The sequence below is a fragment of the Girardinichthys multiradiatus genome, chromosome 5, assembly GCF_021462225.1.
Source record: "Girardinichthys multiradiatus isolate DD_20200921_A chromosome 5, DD_fGirMul_XY1, whole genome shotgun sequence".
NCBI classification, from domain to species: domain Eukaryota; kingdom Metazoa; phylum Chordata; class Actinopteri; order Cyprinodontiformes; family Goodeidae; genus Girardinichthys; species Girardinichthys multiradiatus.
Window position 1 is genome coordinate 155858 of NC_061798.1, and position 15320 is coordinate 171177.

Sequence of the window (15320 nt, forward strand, 5' to 3'; positions counted from 1 at the left end):
TGTGAGACTGTTAAAGCAGCAGTTGTGCAAGCTTATGAGTTAGTCCCTGAAGCTTACATACAGAAGTTTCGGCAACACAGGGAAAGTTGCTGGGCAAACTAATGTGAAATTTGCCAGAAAGAATGGGATCTTATTCGGTAAATGGTGCTTTACTTAAGAAACCAAGGACTATGACACTTTGCGTGATTTAATATTGTTGGAGTACTTTAAAAAGTGCATACCTGAATGTGTTGCTTTGCATTTAAATGAACAGAAGGTGACCACTGTAGCGCCCACTAGGAGTGATACAGCCGGACGCAGGGAGTTCCAAACAGGTGCAGTTTAATCTTTTCTCTGCTTGCCTTAAACACCGTGAAAACTATAGCATAAAAGAGAAAATATACAAGATTGCTGATCATGCTTGATCAAGTATAAATAATTTTAAATGATTAATCACAATGAAATATAAATTGTTTCATTTAAATGAGACAAAACAGATTAATGCTCACAAAAATAGTAGTTTCTTTAACTTTGTAGCATTTGTGGTTTTACTTGTATGGACCAAAAAAAAGGAAAAACAATTCTATTCTCTCTTTTCTTGAATAAATACATCACCCTTCTAATAACAACACACAACATGCATTTTTATACCTCATTCTTCTTTCCAAAGGCACTAGTTTCAACATTTCCCTCTGTTTCTTTTTCAGGATCTGCCACCTTGTGCTAATCACAGGAACAGGAAGTACAGCATCACACAAAACCACCAAGAAAAACTGCGCTCTTCAAAATAAACCAGAACAGTCCCCAGGGTGTCACTGTAGGACAAACCAACAAGCAGGAGGACGTGAACCATTTTGAAGCCATTTACTACTCTTATGTCAGCTGCTCTTCCTGCTGATGAATATGTGCCTACCCATAAGCCAACTTTTAATGTTAATGACAAGTACTGTGTTAACAATGTGCCGCAATCTCCACCAGGTAAAACCGTTGTGTTGAAGGAGGGCCGGGAATGTTTAAAACAAAAAATGCAGTCAAATTCCTAGTGTAGTAACTCACCAGACATTGGTTCCACAAGAACAGGGTTTAATTGGCACCCAATAAGTCTTCACAGTAGTTACATTCTAGCTGTAGACTTTTTCCTTCTGAGCAGTAACTCTTCTTCTAACACATTACAGTATTACATCATTTCTAAGCTGTACCCACAGAGCCTTCTGGTGGACAACCTGTACAGGTCCTTCTCAAAATATTAGCATATTGTGATAAAGTTAATTATTTTCCATAATGTAATGATGAAAATTTAACATTCATATATTTTAGAGTCATTGCACACTAACTGAAATATTTCAGGTCTTTTATTGTCTTAATACGGATGATTGTGGCATACAGCTCATAAAAACCAAAAATTCCTATCTCACAAAATTAGCATATTTCATTCGACCATTAAAAGAAAAGTGTTTTTAATACAAAAAACGTCAACCTTCAAATAATCATGTACAGTTATGCACTCAATGCTTGGTCGGGAATCCTTTGGCAGAAATTACTGCTTCAATGCGGCGTGGCATGGAGGCAATCAGCCTGTGGCACTGCTGAGGTCTTATGGAGGCCCAGGATGCTTCGAAAGCGGCCTTTAGCTCATCCAGTGTGTTGGGTCTTGAGTCTCTCAACGTTCTCTTCACAATATCCCACAGATTCTCTATGGGGTTCACGTCAGGAGAGTTGGCAGGCCAATTGAGCACAGTGATACCATGGTCAGTAAACCATTTACCAGTGGTTTTGGCACTGTGAGCAGGTGCCAGGTCGTGCTGAAAAATGAAATCTTCATCTCCATAAAGCTTTTCAGCAGATGGAAGCATGAAGTGCTCCAAAATCTCCTGATAGCTAGCTGCATTGACCCTGCCCTTGATAAAACACAGTGGACCAACACCAGCAGCTGACACGGCACCCCAGACCATCACTGACTGTGGGTACTTGACACTGGACTTCTGGCATTTTGGCATTTCCTTCTCCCCAGTCTTCCTCCAGACTCTGGCACCTTGATTTCCGAATGACATGCAGAATTTGCTTTCATCCAAAAAAAGTACTTTGGACCACTGAGCAACAGTCCAGTGCTGCTTCTCTGTAGCCCAGGTCAGGTGCTTCTGCCGCTGTTTCTGGTTCAAAAGTGGCTTGACCTGGGGAATGCGGCACCTGTAGCCCATTTCCTGCACACGCCTGTGCACGGTGGCTCTGGATGTTTCTACTCCAGACTCAGTCCACTGCTTCCGCAGGTCCCCCGAGGTCTGGAATCGGCCCTTCTCCACAATCTTCCTCAGGGTCCGGTCACCTCTTCTCGTTGTGCAGCGTTTTCTGCCACACTTTTTCCTTCCCACAGACTTCCCACTGAGGTGCCTTGATACAGCACTCCGGGAACAGCCTATTCGTTCAGAAATGTCTTTCTGTGTCTTACCCTCTTGCTTGAGGGTGTCAATAGTGGCCTTCTGGACAGCAGTCAGGTCGGCAGTCTTACCCATGATTGGGGTTTTGTGTGATGAACCAGGCTGGGAGTTTTAAAGGCCTCAGGAATCTTTTGCAGGTGTTTAGAGTTAACTCGTTGATTCAGATGATTAGGTTCATAGCTCGTTTAGAGACCCTTTTAATGATATGCTAATTTTGTGAGATAGGAATTTTGGGTTTTCATGAGCTGTATGCCAAAATCATCCGTATTAAGACAATAAAAGACCTGAAATATTTCAGTTAGTGTGCAATGAATCTAAAATATATGAATGTTAAATTTTCATCATTACATTATGGAAAATAATGAACTTTATCACAATATGCTAATATTTTGAGAAGGACCTGTATTTATAGCCAAACTCACATTACTACACTAGCCTACTAAAGAGGTTGGTTTTGTGCAAGCAAAAACCTGTCATGAGGTTCCTGATTGTGGTGATTAACATCCTGATCCTTGCTTTGAACAGTTTGTTTTTGATGGCTTAGTTTCGCTGACAGCTGATCCTTTTGATAAGAAGCCAGTGTGCATTCAGAGAAACCCCGGACGCTCCCAGTCCATTATTCTCTCTAGTGTTTTACCATTTTCAACTCAAAGTGCCTGTGGTTTCAACTCTGTTCTACATGGCATTTAGTTATAATACGGTTATAATCCCAGGCCAGTCCACCAAGTTTACATAAGATCAAAACTTGTCATAGGAGGCTTTCTTGTTGCTGTTTGCCCTGCCTTACCAATAGAAGGTGTAGCTATGTTAATGGGGAATGACATTGCTGGAGGTTTAGTGCATCAAGGTCTGCAGGTCTTAGATGATCCTTTAGGCCAGAAGGTGTCAAACTTGTGTCCTTTAAACCCCAGACTGTACCCAGCCTGCATGGTTACTCGTGCACAGTCATGGAATGATGCTGACATTTCACTATGTGATTCTGTGCTAATGTTCTTATTTTCCAGGTAAGGCAATGTACTGTCCAAAAAAAAAAAAGTGTTCCAGCACCCCATCATCTCTGAATTTGCAAGACGTAGACTAGAACGATTAGGGTAACAAATTTTCTGACCGTCAATAATTTCTATACTTTTCTCCCCAAGATGAACTGTGGCCACAACAGGAACACCCATGACTTCAGTTTCCTGGTACGGTTGTAACAACTTGAACATGTTTAAGTGGCCAACATGGGACTTTTGTCTTCGGTTAGGGGTATCTATGACATAGTCACTTTCTCCCACTTTTCCTCCAACCTCAAATGGACCATCACATAATCAAAAGGTTTTCAGATAATCAACCACACTTTTGCTTGACCTGTCTGTAGGAAGCAGGAACTTCTCCTTCAGGGCTTTGAGTGGACTACGAGGCGTGTGACCAAAAACCAACTCGGCTGGAGTACAACCTGGTGATTCTTTCACAGCTTCACGAGTAGCAAACAGCACAAATAGGATCCGTTTTTCCCAACTCTTTGCGGACTGGAGACAATACTTCAGGAGCATTGACTTTAAGGTCAGATGCTACCGTTCTAAAGCACCTTGGGACTCAGGATTTTACGCAGAGGAGACAACATGTTTAATGTTGAGAGTCTGAGCAACCTATCTGAATATATTCGTACCTTGGTCTGTCTGCATGACTTTTGGCAGGCCAAACATAGAAAAAAACTTTGTTAGTGCTTTACCACAGATTTTGCAGTTATTTTATGCAAAGGGATGGCCTCAGGGTGGTTTGTACCTCAAATTTCATAAATTTTTTAAATTGCTTTGGTAAAGACAATGTGCTGAAGTTGAAATAGAGCAAAGAAAGAAAGACATGGCATGGTTGTTGGTGACAGGGTGGAGTGATCTCAGTATTTCAGAAACTGCTGATTAAATGATATTAAAATCTATTCCTCAGATTTACAGAGAATGGTTCAACAATATCTATATCCAAGTTATGTGGATAAAAATGGCTTGTTGATGTCACAGGTCAGAGAAGAGTTGGTCCACTTTTTGAGAAGATAAAAAGTAAAATTAGCTTCAATAAGATAAGGTACAGAAGCAGAAAACCAGACCGAGTTCCACATTTGTCAGGAGACTGTAATTCGCACTGGCTTGTGGCAAACTGCCATGAACCTGGAGAGTCATAAAAATTAACTGACATATGGTTACATTTCAATTTTTCCTGTCAATCTAGTGAGCAGTTAAGCAAAACTGCACCAATGTGTTCTGATAACAATGATTGATAAATCTTATTTCTAATTAATTATGAGTTATGCAGTTTACAATTGGGACTGAAGTATAACATGTTCGGGTCTCTGTTAATGAAAAATCTCTAGCGGCATAAACAAATATTTAGTAGCTCAAAATCGGGACTATTGAACAATTAAAGTGAATAGAAGTCCGGGTTTTTGCACCACGTTTAGCTTTAAGGCTAAAAACCGTAAACCTCCCCCCACCCCAAAACAAAATCTGACTAGAAAATTAAGTTTGTTATGATGACAATGCGAACATTATTATCTTAAATTAGTTATTGATCTTTTTACTCGGGTTTTGTTTTGAAAACACTCCACCATTCTTTTCCGGTTTGTGTGGCTTCAGAAGGAAGTTGGACATTGATAAACAATGTGACTTTACATCCATGTTGGTGCTGAGGAGAGGGCATCCGACCTGCTGCAGGTCTCCACACAACGCCATGGGATGGAGATGGAATGTTCTGGGGAATACTGTAAATGATTGTTTTCGGCCGCTCACACTATAAAGTCAGTCATGGTAGATTTGGTCCAAATTGCCGCGGTACCTCCCGGAAACAGACATGGACCGGGCTCTCTATCATGTATCAAAGGGAAGAAATCCTCCAAAAAGTCGCGAGCTAGACGAGGCAAACAAGCCAGGAAGAGAAGGAATAAAAGGAAGAAGAACAACAGGACACCGCCAACGATTTTACCACCGGAGGTAGCTACCTTGTTTTAGCCAAGGAATAACGAAGGCAGTTAGCCAGTACTGCAGCAGAGTTGATGAAAAAATCTCCAACATGGTGGCGTCATATCTGCATGTTAAACTGCTGCTGTGTTTATTAGGAAAACCCTGTCTATCATCTAATACCTAAACATAATCTCTCCTGAATTAGATATAAAACCTACCAACACCTACGTGCTTTTTTATTCTTAAAGATTTCAGAACCCAGCGCCAGTTTGTAGTCTCTGTAGTGAAATGCTGATTGAAACAATTGACAGTTATGTCTTTTCTCTTTGCACATTTCAACATATCATCAGCTGGCCAGACTGTACTATCAAGATCTTTTGAGCAAACTTAGGGCAAAATAATGAATTAAATTGTTTCTAAAGATTTTCATACCACAGCCTTCTAAACAATTTAGTTTTTTTAAATTAGCAAAAATGTAATAATTACAAGTTGAAAAGCCAAAACTTGGTATTGGTTGAATAACACAGGTCACACATATATAAGTACACCGACGAAAGAGATCCAGCCCTAGGAATTTGGGTTTTAACCATTAATGACAAGAAAATTATAAAGTTTTAATGTTTTCACAGTAATAAAATATATGGTCTGTTGATTCAGCCTCTTTGTTACACAGATGGCAATTTTCAATTTCAAATATAAATGTGGCTATAAGAAATTATTTAGAAGGGTAAATATTAGTAAGTTTAAAAATGAATGTTTTAATACCAAGGAGAGACCCCAAATTTAGTTCTGAAACTTCTGTTTACTAAAGTTTTTAAGGTAAAAGCTTCTGTCGGCAGGACCAGGTTATAACATATTTATGATTTGTTGTCTTAGGAAGGCATTGTTACACCTTATGTGTAGCAGGTTTACACGTCAAAGCTAAGGTTTTGTAATTTCACAACAGTTGTATTAACTACATCAGTGTTTCCCCTAGGATTTTGGGGGTGGGGGGGTGAGGGTACTGGCACAAACACCTAAAGAAGTCATAGTTTTCATGTTTTCTAGCAATCAGTCTATATTACATACAATTCAATATAGACACAATGTAATTTAACAGTTATGCAACGAACACTCCTTTGTATCAGTAGTAGTATATATATCTATGGTATATATCTATATATTTATCTTTCCATTCTTATCTGTTTCTCTCTATCTGTCCTCATATATTTGTTCATCTCCATCTGTCTAGCTTTAGTTCTCAATCTGTCTTCACCTATCTATATCTATTAGTGCTGGACAACTGTTAAGATTCTTGTTAAGATTAATTGCACTGTGATGTGCAAAATTCAGTAATGAATTCAAAAGTTGTTTTGTGAACGTACTTTAAAAGTACTTCTATATGAACACAACTGTAGTAACATTCGGTTTGCAAACAATTCGAACAAATAAGATCTTTATTTAATGCAATATTCTAAAGTAAAAAAACACGTATTTTGGTTTGATAGTTAATCAGATGTTTAAATAAACAACTGAATAAGGAACAACAGCAAATCAATAAAGGACAACGTCTGAAAATTGAGACACTTTACAGTCTCTGATATTGAGAGTTAATTGGTTCACTTTGTCTGGATGCACATGTGTTTAACATGTCAATGACAGAGAGAGGTGGACTTTGATTTTACTATGAAATCCTTCCTCCGTCCCGGTCAGGACCATTCAGAAGACTGTTTGACTTAGAAAGATTTTAATTGAAATAAAGATGTGATTTATTTGAAGTGCGCACCTGAAAATTTTAGTTTTGGCCCATGTGAGCATGAACCACCAATGTTGATTTCTCTTTTCTTCTCCGCTCCAAGCTCTCCAGCGTTATTTAGAAAATAAATTTGAAAACAATTAACTTCACAGTCGATGGAAGGGGGGTCCGCCCCAACCCTCCAATAACACTACCAGGGGAACACTAATGTTTTCTCCGTGTTCTCCCCGTGTTCCCGACTGTTTGTTTCATGCCATGTTAATGCCTGTTGTCTTTGCCATTGCTCCATGCTTCACCCACCTCATGCCTGCCTGTAAGTTTTTTGCCTTTTATTTACTAAATTCTTCTGGTCACCGAATGCTTTCTGCATTTGGGTCCCACTCCAAGATAAAATAATTTCATAATTTTAACCCTTTTAACTACAGAAATACATTTTGTTAGAATATAAGTAAATAAAATTATATTCAAATTATATTTAAATTCCACTTTGTAATCCAGGGTGGGATCAGTTGCATTTCTGCGCATCGTGATTCGTTTGCAATGTGCTCTGCTCCCTGCTCTGACTGCAGGTGGGGTTTGCCGCACAATGAGGCTACAGACTGACCACCTGTCAGTGCTTGGGAAGTGGGAGGGGCTCATGGCAGCACTCGCTCCTCGCTGGGGGCAGTAACTGCTGCTTTCACGTGTAGTTGCTAAAGTCTTCAATGACACAAAACTTGCTAGATTTGTTGCCAGTATGTTTTTAAAAAAAAAAAGAGTTGCAAAAGTGGTCTGAAAACCCATAAAATATAGCGACAAGTCACTAAGATGGCAACAGTAAGTGTCCAGACATAGGCAACAGCAAAACTCTGCACAAACATGGAATGAATTCACAGAATTTCTTAAAATACAAGAATTTATTAACAAAAATAAGTCAACTCAAAGTCAAACATATTTCAATCAACAAACTCTTTACTATGCTAAAACAATCCAACTAAATTACCAAGCAGAATTAAAGAATAAGCAAGACTGAGTTATGTACAATATAAACAAATTATGATTAAAGATGATTGAAAATCATGACCAAAAGAGTGATGCAACATTACCATGCAATGTTTATGTTTGAGAACCAAAGATTATCTTGAAGAATCTGGAAATGAAGTTAAGTTAGTCTTGGAACTAACTTAGACAACCATTCACAATGCAAGATCAGGGTTGAAGGTGCGGCCGCTGTGTGAACAGAGGGTTAGCTTCCAGCTAACCTCCGTAGCTGTGGATGAAAGACGGCTCGTTGTGTCCGCCAGCCACACTGCACATTAACTGCCGTAATGCGGTCTCCGTTGTCCTTCCTTGGGAAACTGCTGCACTCGGTGTCATGCTGGGAACTCTCTGGAAGCAGTTCGCATCTGTAGATCTCAGAGAGAACAGTCAAGCAATGCTTGTACCTTGATTACCCGTTCATGAATGAAAATCACCGGATACGCAGACAGTGATTTATTTATACTTATCTTGTGCATATGATCGCATGATCTTATGACACCTTTGGATCCAGTTGAAGAGTTTATGTCGGTTTGCCAGCAAAGAGACATTAGCGTGCTGGGCCTCCCCTATCCTGGTCCCGCAGAGGAGCAGTGGAAAGAGATCGGACAATTGGAAAGGGGGTGCTTTTATACAGCCAGTGGCATCATGGGAAGTCCGCTGCTACCCCCCTTTCCTCAGTTGCTGGAAGTCGGTTAAATGCAATTTATTTTGAAAGTTCCAGAAAAGTTTGTACCGTAGTTTTAAAGTTGTTTCCATGGCTGTGGGTCCCAACATGCAGCTTGTCTAACTGAAGAATGTCTCATTTATTGTTAAGAGAGTATACAAAAACTTTTATTCATCCACTCTCCTATAAAAGTTACTCCATTAAGGCATACTGTGAGGACTAAAACTATGTTTATAAATTTTTTTTCAGAAAAACATGATTTGATGATGAGAATTTGAAAGCTTGATAGGCAACTTTTGTGATTCACTTTTTAACAGAAATTGAATTCCCTCTAATTTATCAAAGATCAGTGACAGTATAGAGAACCACATCTTATTGCCATTTCTTAGAAAGGATTGTAACCATATGATTTATAGGAATCTATTTATTTATAAGTCATTTACCTTTATTCCATCATCTTTATAGTTTCCTAGCAAATCTCTTTTAATATAAAGGCAATTTTCTTTTCAAATAAAGTCGAAATTAATTGTATTTAATTCTTTAATTAATTTGGGACAGTTACAGGTTTGTAGGGTGGCATGGGCTTGTGTTCATCTAACGTATTATTCATTGACTTTGTTTTGATAGAGTCGAGAAAGCCTGGCCTTTCAATAGTTGAGTCTATGGATTATTTTAAACTGTATAAGTCAAGTTTATTTATATAGCGCTTTTCAGCAACAAGGCACTCAAAACGCTGTACATAAGGAAAAACATTACAATGGTACTGAAAATCAGACACAGAAAAACAAATCAAATGACACTAATAATCCTTGGGAGTAATAATAATTAATAATCCTTCCGGGTTTACTGGTAGAAATTGGTTCCAAGTCACTCTTAATAATACAGCATCTTATGCTAAAAGAAGATGATAATGTTGATAGTCTCATCATTCCGCTGAATTCTTACTAGGGAAGCTGAGTCACTGGTACAAAACAGATTTAATCCACATTTTCAGGTGCTAATAATATATTGCTTTAACTGGTACTGAAGTTGAACTAAGTAATAACAGTCCATTGTAGTCTAACTAAGAAAGCTGGGTCATTGGTGTAAGAGCAGCTATAGTCCAAATTTTCTATTACTAATAATGTTTGGTTTTCACTGGTAATCCTTCTGATAAAACTAAAAATCTATGAAAAAGTAATGAAATCACGCAATATGGTGCAGGGCTAAGCAGCACACAATTCAATTCAATTCAGTTTATTTATATAGCGCCAATTCATAACACATGTTGTCTCAAGGCACTTCACAAAAGTCATGTACATACATTCCAATTAATCCTAACCATTGAACAGTTCAGTCAGATTCAGTTATTTATTCAAATTGGATAAAACATTTTTCTATCTAAGGAAACCCAGCAGATTGCATCGAGTCAGAGAATTGTAGCAGTCACTCCTCCTACACAAGAAGAAAAGATTTTGCAAGAGTGTGGTGGAATCCTGGGGGTGCTAATATATAACTATGAGTGTGTGTGCAAGAATTAGACTGTCAACACAGATAGAGCGCCATTGTCCTTGAGGAGAGAGATAGAAGTTTTCTCAATCGGCCGCAAAGTCTTATCTGGGTCACAGCTGTTCGGGGGTGCTGGGAAAGAGCGCCATATTTACATAACATCCAGGAGATATTTTGTCGATAGCCACTTAGCAGAAGTTGCCAAGGCCACGTTGGGGCACCAGATTTAGAAAAACAATAAATGTTGTGGTTCAAGCAGTTGTGTGGACTTCCAACCACTTTAAGAATTTTTATTGTTATCTCTCAATTGCGAATCCAAATATCCAAATTTCTGGGACTTTCCACAGTTCTAGAGCTAACAACCTTCTCCATGATTAAATCCTTTCACCTCTGAGTCCAAAAGCTGCTTCCAGGCTACGATTCTGTTCAAGAATCTTATCCAGCTTGCGGCTTAGCTCTCTTAAAAATTCAGTCTGAGCACTGATTGCTCTGCAGATTCCATCCAGCATCGCAGGCAACTTTGGATTGCTTTGAACAGCTGCCCATGTTTTCCTACTCACTCGATAAGTCAGGTAACCGCTGGCTCCGAAAAGCAGAAATCCTGTTATCAAAAATCCAAATATATAAACGTCTTCTGCATCCTCAACCAACATTGTAGTCAAGCACTCAATCTTACACTGTTGCCAAGAATCCATTGTGTATCCAGAGAAGAATGTACCAGCTGGGAAGAGGGTTCTCCTTTACCCTGTCTTCCTTTGGAAACAATTTGATCAATTGCGATGAGAGACCAGCTGACCAAATCCATAATTTGCAAGTTTGGAAGATATGTAAAGTGAGGCTCTGAGAAAAACACAGACAAAAGCAGAAGCAGAAGCAGGCAAGAGGGAGGGAGAGAAAACGCGTCTTCCACCGAGAGCAGAGCAAGAAGCTCTCTATAAAAACCTAGTCTGGCGCAGCTCTAGGATAAATTAATAGTTTGGAGGGCCCCAGTCCAGAAATAATCTGAGAATTGCAATGGAGTTGCAATTCACTTTCCCAGCTTGATCTTATTTTAACCAAGGGCACCTCATCTGCTGGAGATAAAATATCATGAAGGTATGATGCCTGACCTATAGGTTTACCACTCACCTTGAGGACCACATCAGTACCACTAACAAGGTGGTGCTTGAGCGAAAGCAATTATTGGTCTTGGCAACATTGCAAAGTTGGAAGAATCTGAGAAAATCTGGATTTTGAAGATTAAATTCTGTGATCAGTTGGGCGAGTTGATTATTGTTGTACAAGGCACCATGAGTTTTATCTGAGGTTAGTCTTCTGTAATATGAATAAATGTAGGTGTTGCATGGGAAAGAAAACCCATAATGATGACTACGTTGGTGCCAGATTTTCCAGGTATTAATGACTACCATGTTGGATGTAAATCTGGTAGGGAACAAAGATATATACTGCATGCTAGTACTTGAAGTGAAGAGGTGCATAAGTTTGATTCAATCCTGCACCAACTTATTTGAATCAGAGTGTTATCTTGTGAACACTGGCAGCCCATTGGTAACCATTTAGGTTTGGGAGACCTAGGCATCCTTTAGATCTAGCCCTCATCAACAAGGCTCTGTTAGCCCTCGCCTGAGCACCTGACAAGATAAAAGTTGAAATAATTTCATTGCTGAACTTCACAGAAGGAATTCTTTTTTCACCTGAAGGAATGCATTGGAACAGTTACCTAGTCAATACGTTAATTTTAATTGCTTTGACCCTGCTTACTAGACACAATAAAACAGTTGCACCTCTGCAGGCCTGATTTTATCACTTAGGTTACAGTTTCAAAATTCTTTTCTCTCTGTGTGCGGGTCCATCTAGTATTGGTTATGCTCAGGTATTTCAATTCTGAGTTTGATACTTTAAAAGCTGTGGATGATTATGATATTTCCATGGTCATTTGGTTAATTCGTAAATGCCAGACGTTCCCAGCAGACCCTCCCTATATGCTTGGGCCTGCCAAGTCTGTCTGGCTTTCTCCTCTTCCAGCGGATCCCACTCACCACCAGGTGGTGATCAGTGGACACCTCAGCCACTCACCCTTTCAGACACTTCACCCAAGTGGCGACTGTGGCGCTACCTCGCTCACGTTAGACTGTAACTCTCCTCCAATGAGCTCCGCGCCTCTCCATTCTCACTTTGGACGGATCAGCCAATCTCGCTTCGTCTCACAATGGACCGTCGAATCTACGTCCTAGCTCACAATGGACATCAGCCAATCAAGGCGAAGCACTACGAGCCAATCCACGTACGAGTTCACAATGGAGCTCAGCCAATCCACGTACGAGTTCACAATGGAGCTCAGCCAATCAAGGTGAACGGGCCTCTTTAGATTAACAAAATAACTTTAAAGTATTTTTGTTTGAAATTAAGTTGCAAGGACGGCTGAATAAATAGAATTTGTTGGTCCAGCGCCGTTAAAGACAATTTCCACATCGCTTCATTGTGCTGTCACCTCTGCCCACAGCAAAAAAACAACTTTACTGTAAGTACAAATATTTAATTGTTTTTGTTTTACGTTCGTGAAACGAAGTTGTTCTTGTGACCGTGAAATACATTGTATTTCAGTTCAATTTACTCACATAACTAGTCGATTAGATGTTCTCATTTTACATTGAGGCAGATTTATTTAAAAAAACGACATATCCAACACATGTAAAATGTACAAAGATAATTGTCCTCTTCTTGTGATTTAATATATAATCCTAACTGACACTGTAGAAAATTGTCACTAACATTACTTTGTATATTTTTTTGTATTAAGTGCACTATAAGTTAAGTGTGCTGTTATTATTATTGTTATTATTAACTGTTATTTAGTAGTGACACAAAATGATGCTTTGCTTTGGATTTTTGAAAATTACTGACATATACATTTTTTGAGTTATTAGATATTTTACTTCTTTTGTTGAATGCAGTAAAATTGCGTTATTACATTTGATTCTTAAAAATCTGTTGATTTTATCTTCAGATGAGCTTCAAACCAAAGAGCCATAAAGCCCTGGGAGATGAGGAGTGGATGGCAAGGCTTAGGGGATTTTCCAGCGATGGGGTTTGGCCGTCAAATGCAGGGAATAGACCTGCCCCGAGGCAGAAGAAGTGGTATGCTCTCTATCAGAAGGTAAGGCATACCCACTGTTTTACTCACCTGTATGTGTAGTGAGGCATATGAAGGTGAGGTCTCATACAAATTCACTGAAGCCCAACTTGGTTGCTCGGAAACCACCGGGCCCCTCTCTGCCCTCTTTGAGGACCCCTAGCCTGGCACCTTCCTCTGTGAGGACCTCTGGCCCCCCTCCATCCTCTGTGAGGACCCCTAGCCTGGCACCATCCTCTGTGAGGACCCCTAGCCTGGCTTCATCATCCACAACACCGACACACATCTGCCAGACAGTTTCACCTGTGAGTACAGCAGTATGTATTAATAAAACCAGTTAAGTTTTTAGTCATCTTTAATGAAATATATGTATGCAGATTTCCACATCTTTTGTTGTTCTCTCCAAGAGGAGCCTGCAGCGTGTGTGCAACAGTCAGATGCAGCTGGTGATGCAGGACCTGGCTGGTTGCCGAGTGAGATGAGGAAGACCATTCCTGTACAGGACCAGAGATGGATGGGAAATACCCTCTTTCATGCCGGCAAAGTGCGCCCAGATTTCAAGTTGTGGTATGAGCCTCCTGTACCAGCCCTCATCTACCACCAGGTTCCAACACCCGATTGTTTTTTTACCCACCGGCTTCTGGTGTGGATGCCCTATCATCAGTGGAAAGTTAGGGTGTTCTGCCAAGCTTGTGGGAAGCATCTTACGGGGGCTGGTGTTCCACCACATGCTCCTGCTCCGGCTCCCACTAAAGCACCCCGAAAACTGACCCGCAAGGTTTTGCACAATACATGCAAAAAATGTGGGCAGTTTAGAATTGCTGAGACAGGACACAGCCAGTATAGAGGACATATTTACTGTCCCTCCAATGAAAGCATGACAAAGGAGCTTTGGCTATAACACATTAAAAAGCAAAAATAAATGTGAATCTGTTTCCTCTTTGTCTTGTTTTAAATATGAAAGCTTTTACAAACAGTTTTATTGTGTACAGTTACTCCTGTTTCCTGGTTCTCACTGTTTTAATTGTTGAATAATAAACATTTGGTTCTATAAAAAATATTCAGTTTCTTGTCTTTAACACAGAAAGTACTTTAGGAAAGACATCTTTCCAGAAAATACTATACTTTAAACTACTAATTTGCAGCAAATAATGAATATAAAAGCTAGATATGATTAATGTTATTAAAGTACACTTGAATGTGTATAATGTGCTTTATTGAAATATGTCATTGAAAAAAATAAAATTAAGAACACTTTAGTTACTATGAACCTTAAAAAATGAAGGATTTTGACAAAGGAATGCTGTATTTTCAGTTAAGTTCAAAGCTAAACAGCTAAGTAGTTGCTGACATTTTTATTTGCACAAAATAATGCATTTAACAATGATTTTAGTTTTTAAATGGACATGTTTACTTTTAACACTTAAACACTTTAATTGTTATAAATATTTTCTATAAACAACATGCTCACAGGTGGAATCGAACTCACTAAATCCCCTCTTTTCTTCCCCCTTTCTTCCCCCTTCTCTCCTTTCTTCCCCCCCCCCCCCCCCCCGGGGCAGACTATTGTTCCCCAGCTTGCGGACAAGTTCCCGTATATCTGACCAGTCAAATATTAAAAGCTGAAAGAAATATTTCCTTTGTTTCCCCTGTTCACAATTTCCCCAGAATTCCCTGTTCAGAAACACCTATTCAAAAGGTGCAAACTATTGGCCCATAGCTCTGTTCATACCTCCATTCTGATCAGACACACACATTGATCACCAACCCCCAAACTGCTGTCTTATGGTTCCACCTATTGAATGATCGATTGCTGCAACCTGGAAGGATGGGTTGGATTTGTTTGTATTTTAAAATGACCCATAAAAGACTTTGAAATGTTTTTTTAAAAAACAAAAAGAGCAATTAAAAAAGACCAGGAATAACAATG

At 39.4% G+C, this 15320-nt stretch overlaps 2 protein-coding genes and 2 long non-coding RNA genes across 10 annotated transcripts in view; all 4 read left to right on the forward strand.

Moving 5' to 3' along the window:
- Positions 1-1221, forward strand: LOC124868944. The gene is made up of 3 exons (XR_007038434.1): positions 1-137; positions 254-314; positions 687-1221. It is a non-coding gene; the product is annotated as an uncharacterized LOC124868944 (long non-coding RNA).
- A 1576-nt stretch (positions 1222-2797) lies between these two features.
- Positions 2798-4348, forward strand: LOC124868336. Its single transcript, XR_007038305.1, has 2 exons — positions 2798-3662; positions 3775-4348. It is a non-coding gene; the product is annotated as an uncharacterized LOC124868336 (long non-coding RNA).
- A 289-nt stretch (positions 4349-4637) lies between these two features.
- The window catches only part of LOC124868333 (GTP-binding protein 2-like), a 94440-nt gene continuing 83757 nt past the window's right edge, over positions 4638-15320 (forward strand). Inside the window, exon 1 of one of the 6 annotated variants that reach the window (XM_047365497.1) lies at positions 4638-5380. In XM_047365497.1, the coding sequence (XP_047221453.1) occupies positions 5195-5380 (186 nt within the window). In that variant the 5' untranslated portion in view covers positions 4638-5194. The remainder of the gene's footprint in view (positions 5381-15320) is intronic. The other 5 variants (XM_047365495.1, XM_047365493.1, XM_047365490.1 and 2 more) reach the window with 5 other exon arrangements.
- On the forward strand, positions 11168-14392 carry LOC124868334. Of its 2 annotated transcripts, none has more exons than XR_007038303.1 (4): positions 11168-12778; positions 13265-13414; positions 13545-13695; positions 13768-14392. XR_007038303.1 is itself a non-coding variant. In XM_047365498.1 (4 exons), exons 2-4 carry the CDS (start codon positions 13302-13304, stop codon positions 14289-14291), a joined length of 756 nt encoding a protein of 251 aa, XP_047221454.1. In that variant the 5' UTR covers positions 12098-12778; positions 13265-13301; the 3' UTR covers positions 14292-14392. The 2 variants fall into 2 exon arrangements, 1 of the variants encoding a protein (XP_047221454.1); XM_047365498.1 differs by having other exon boundaries at positions 12098-12778; positions 13800-14392.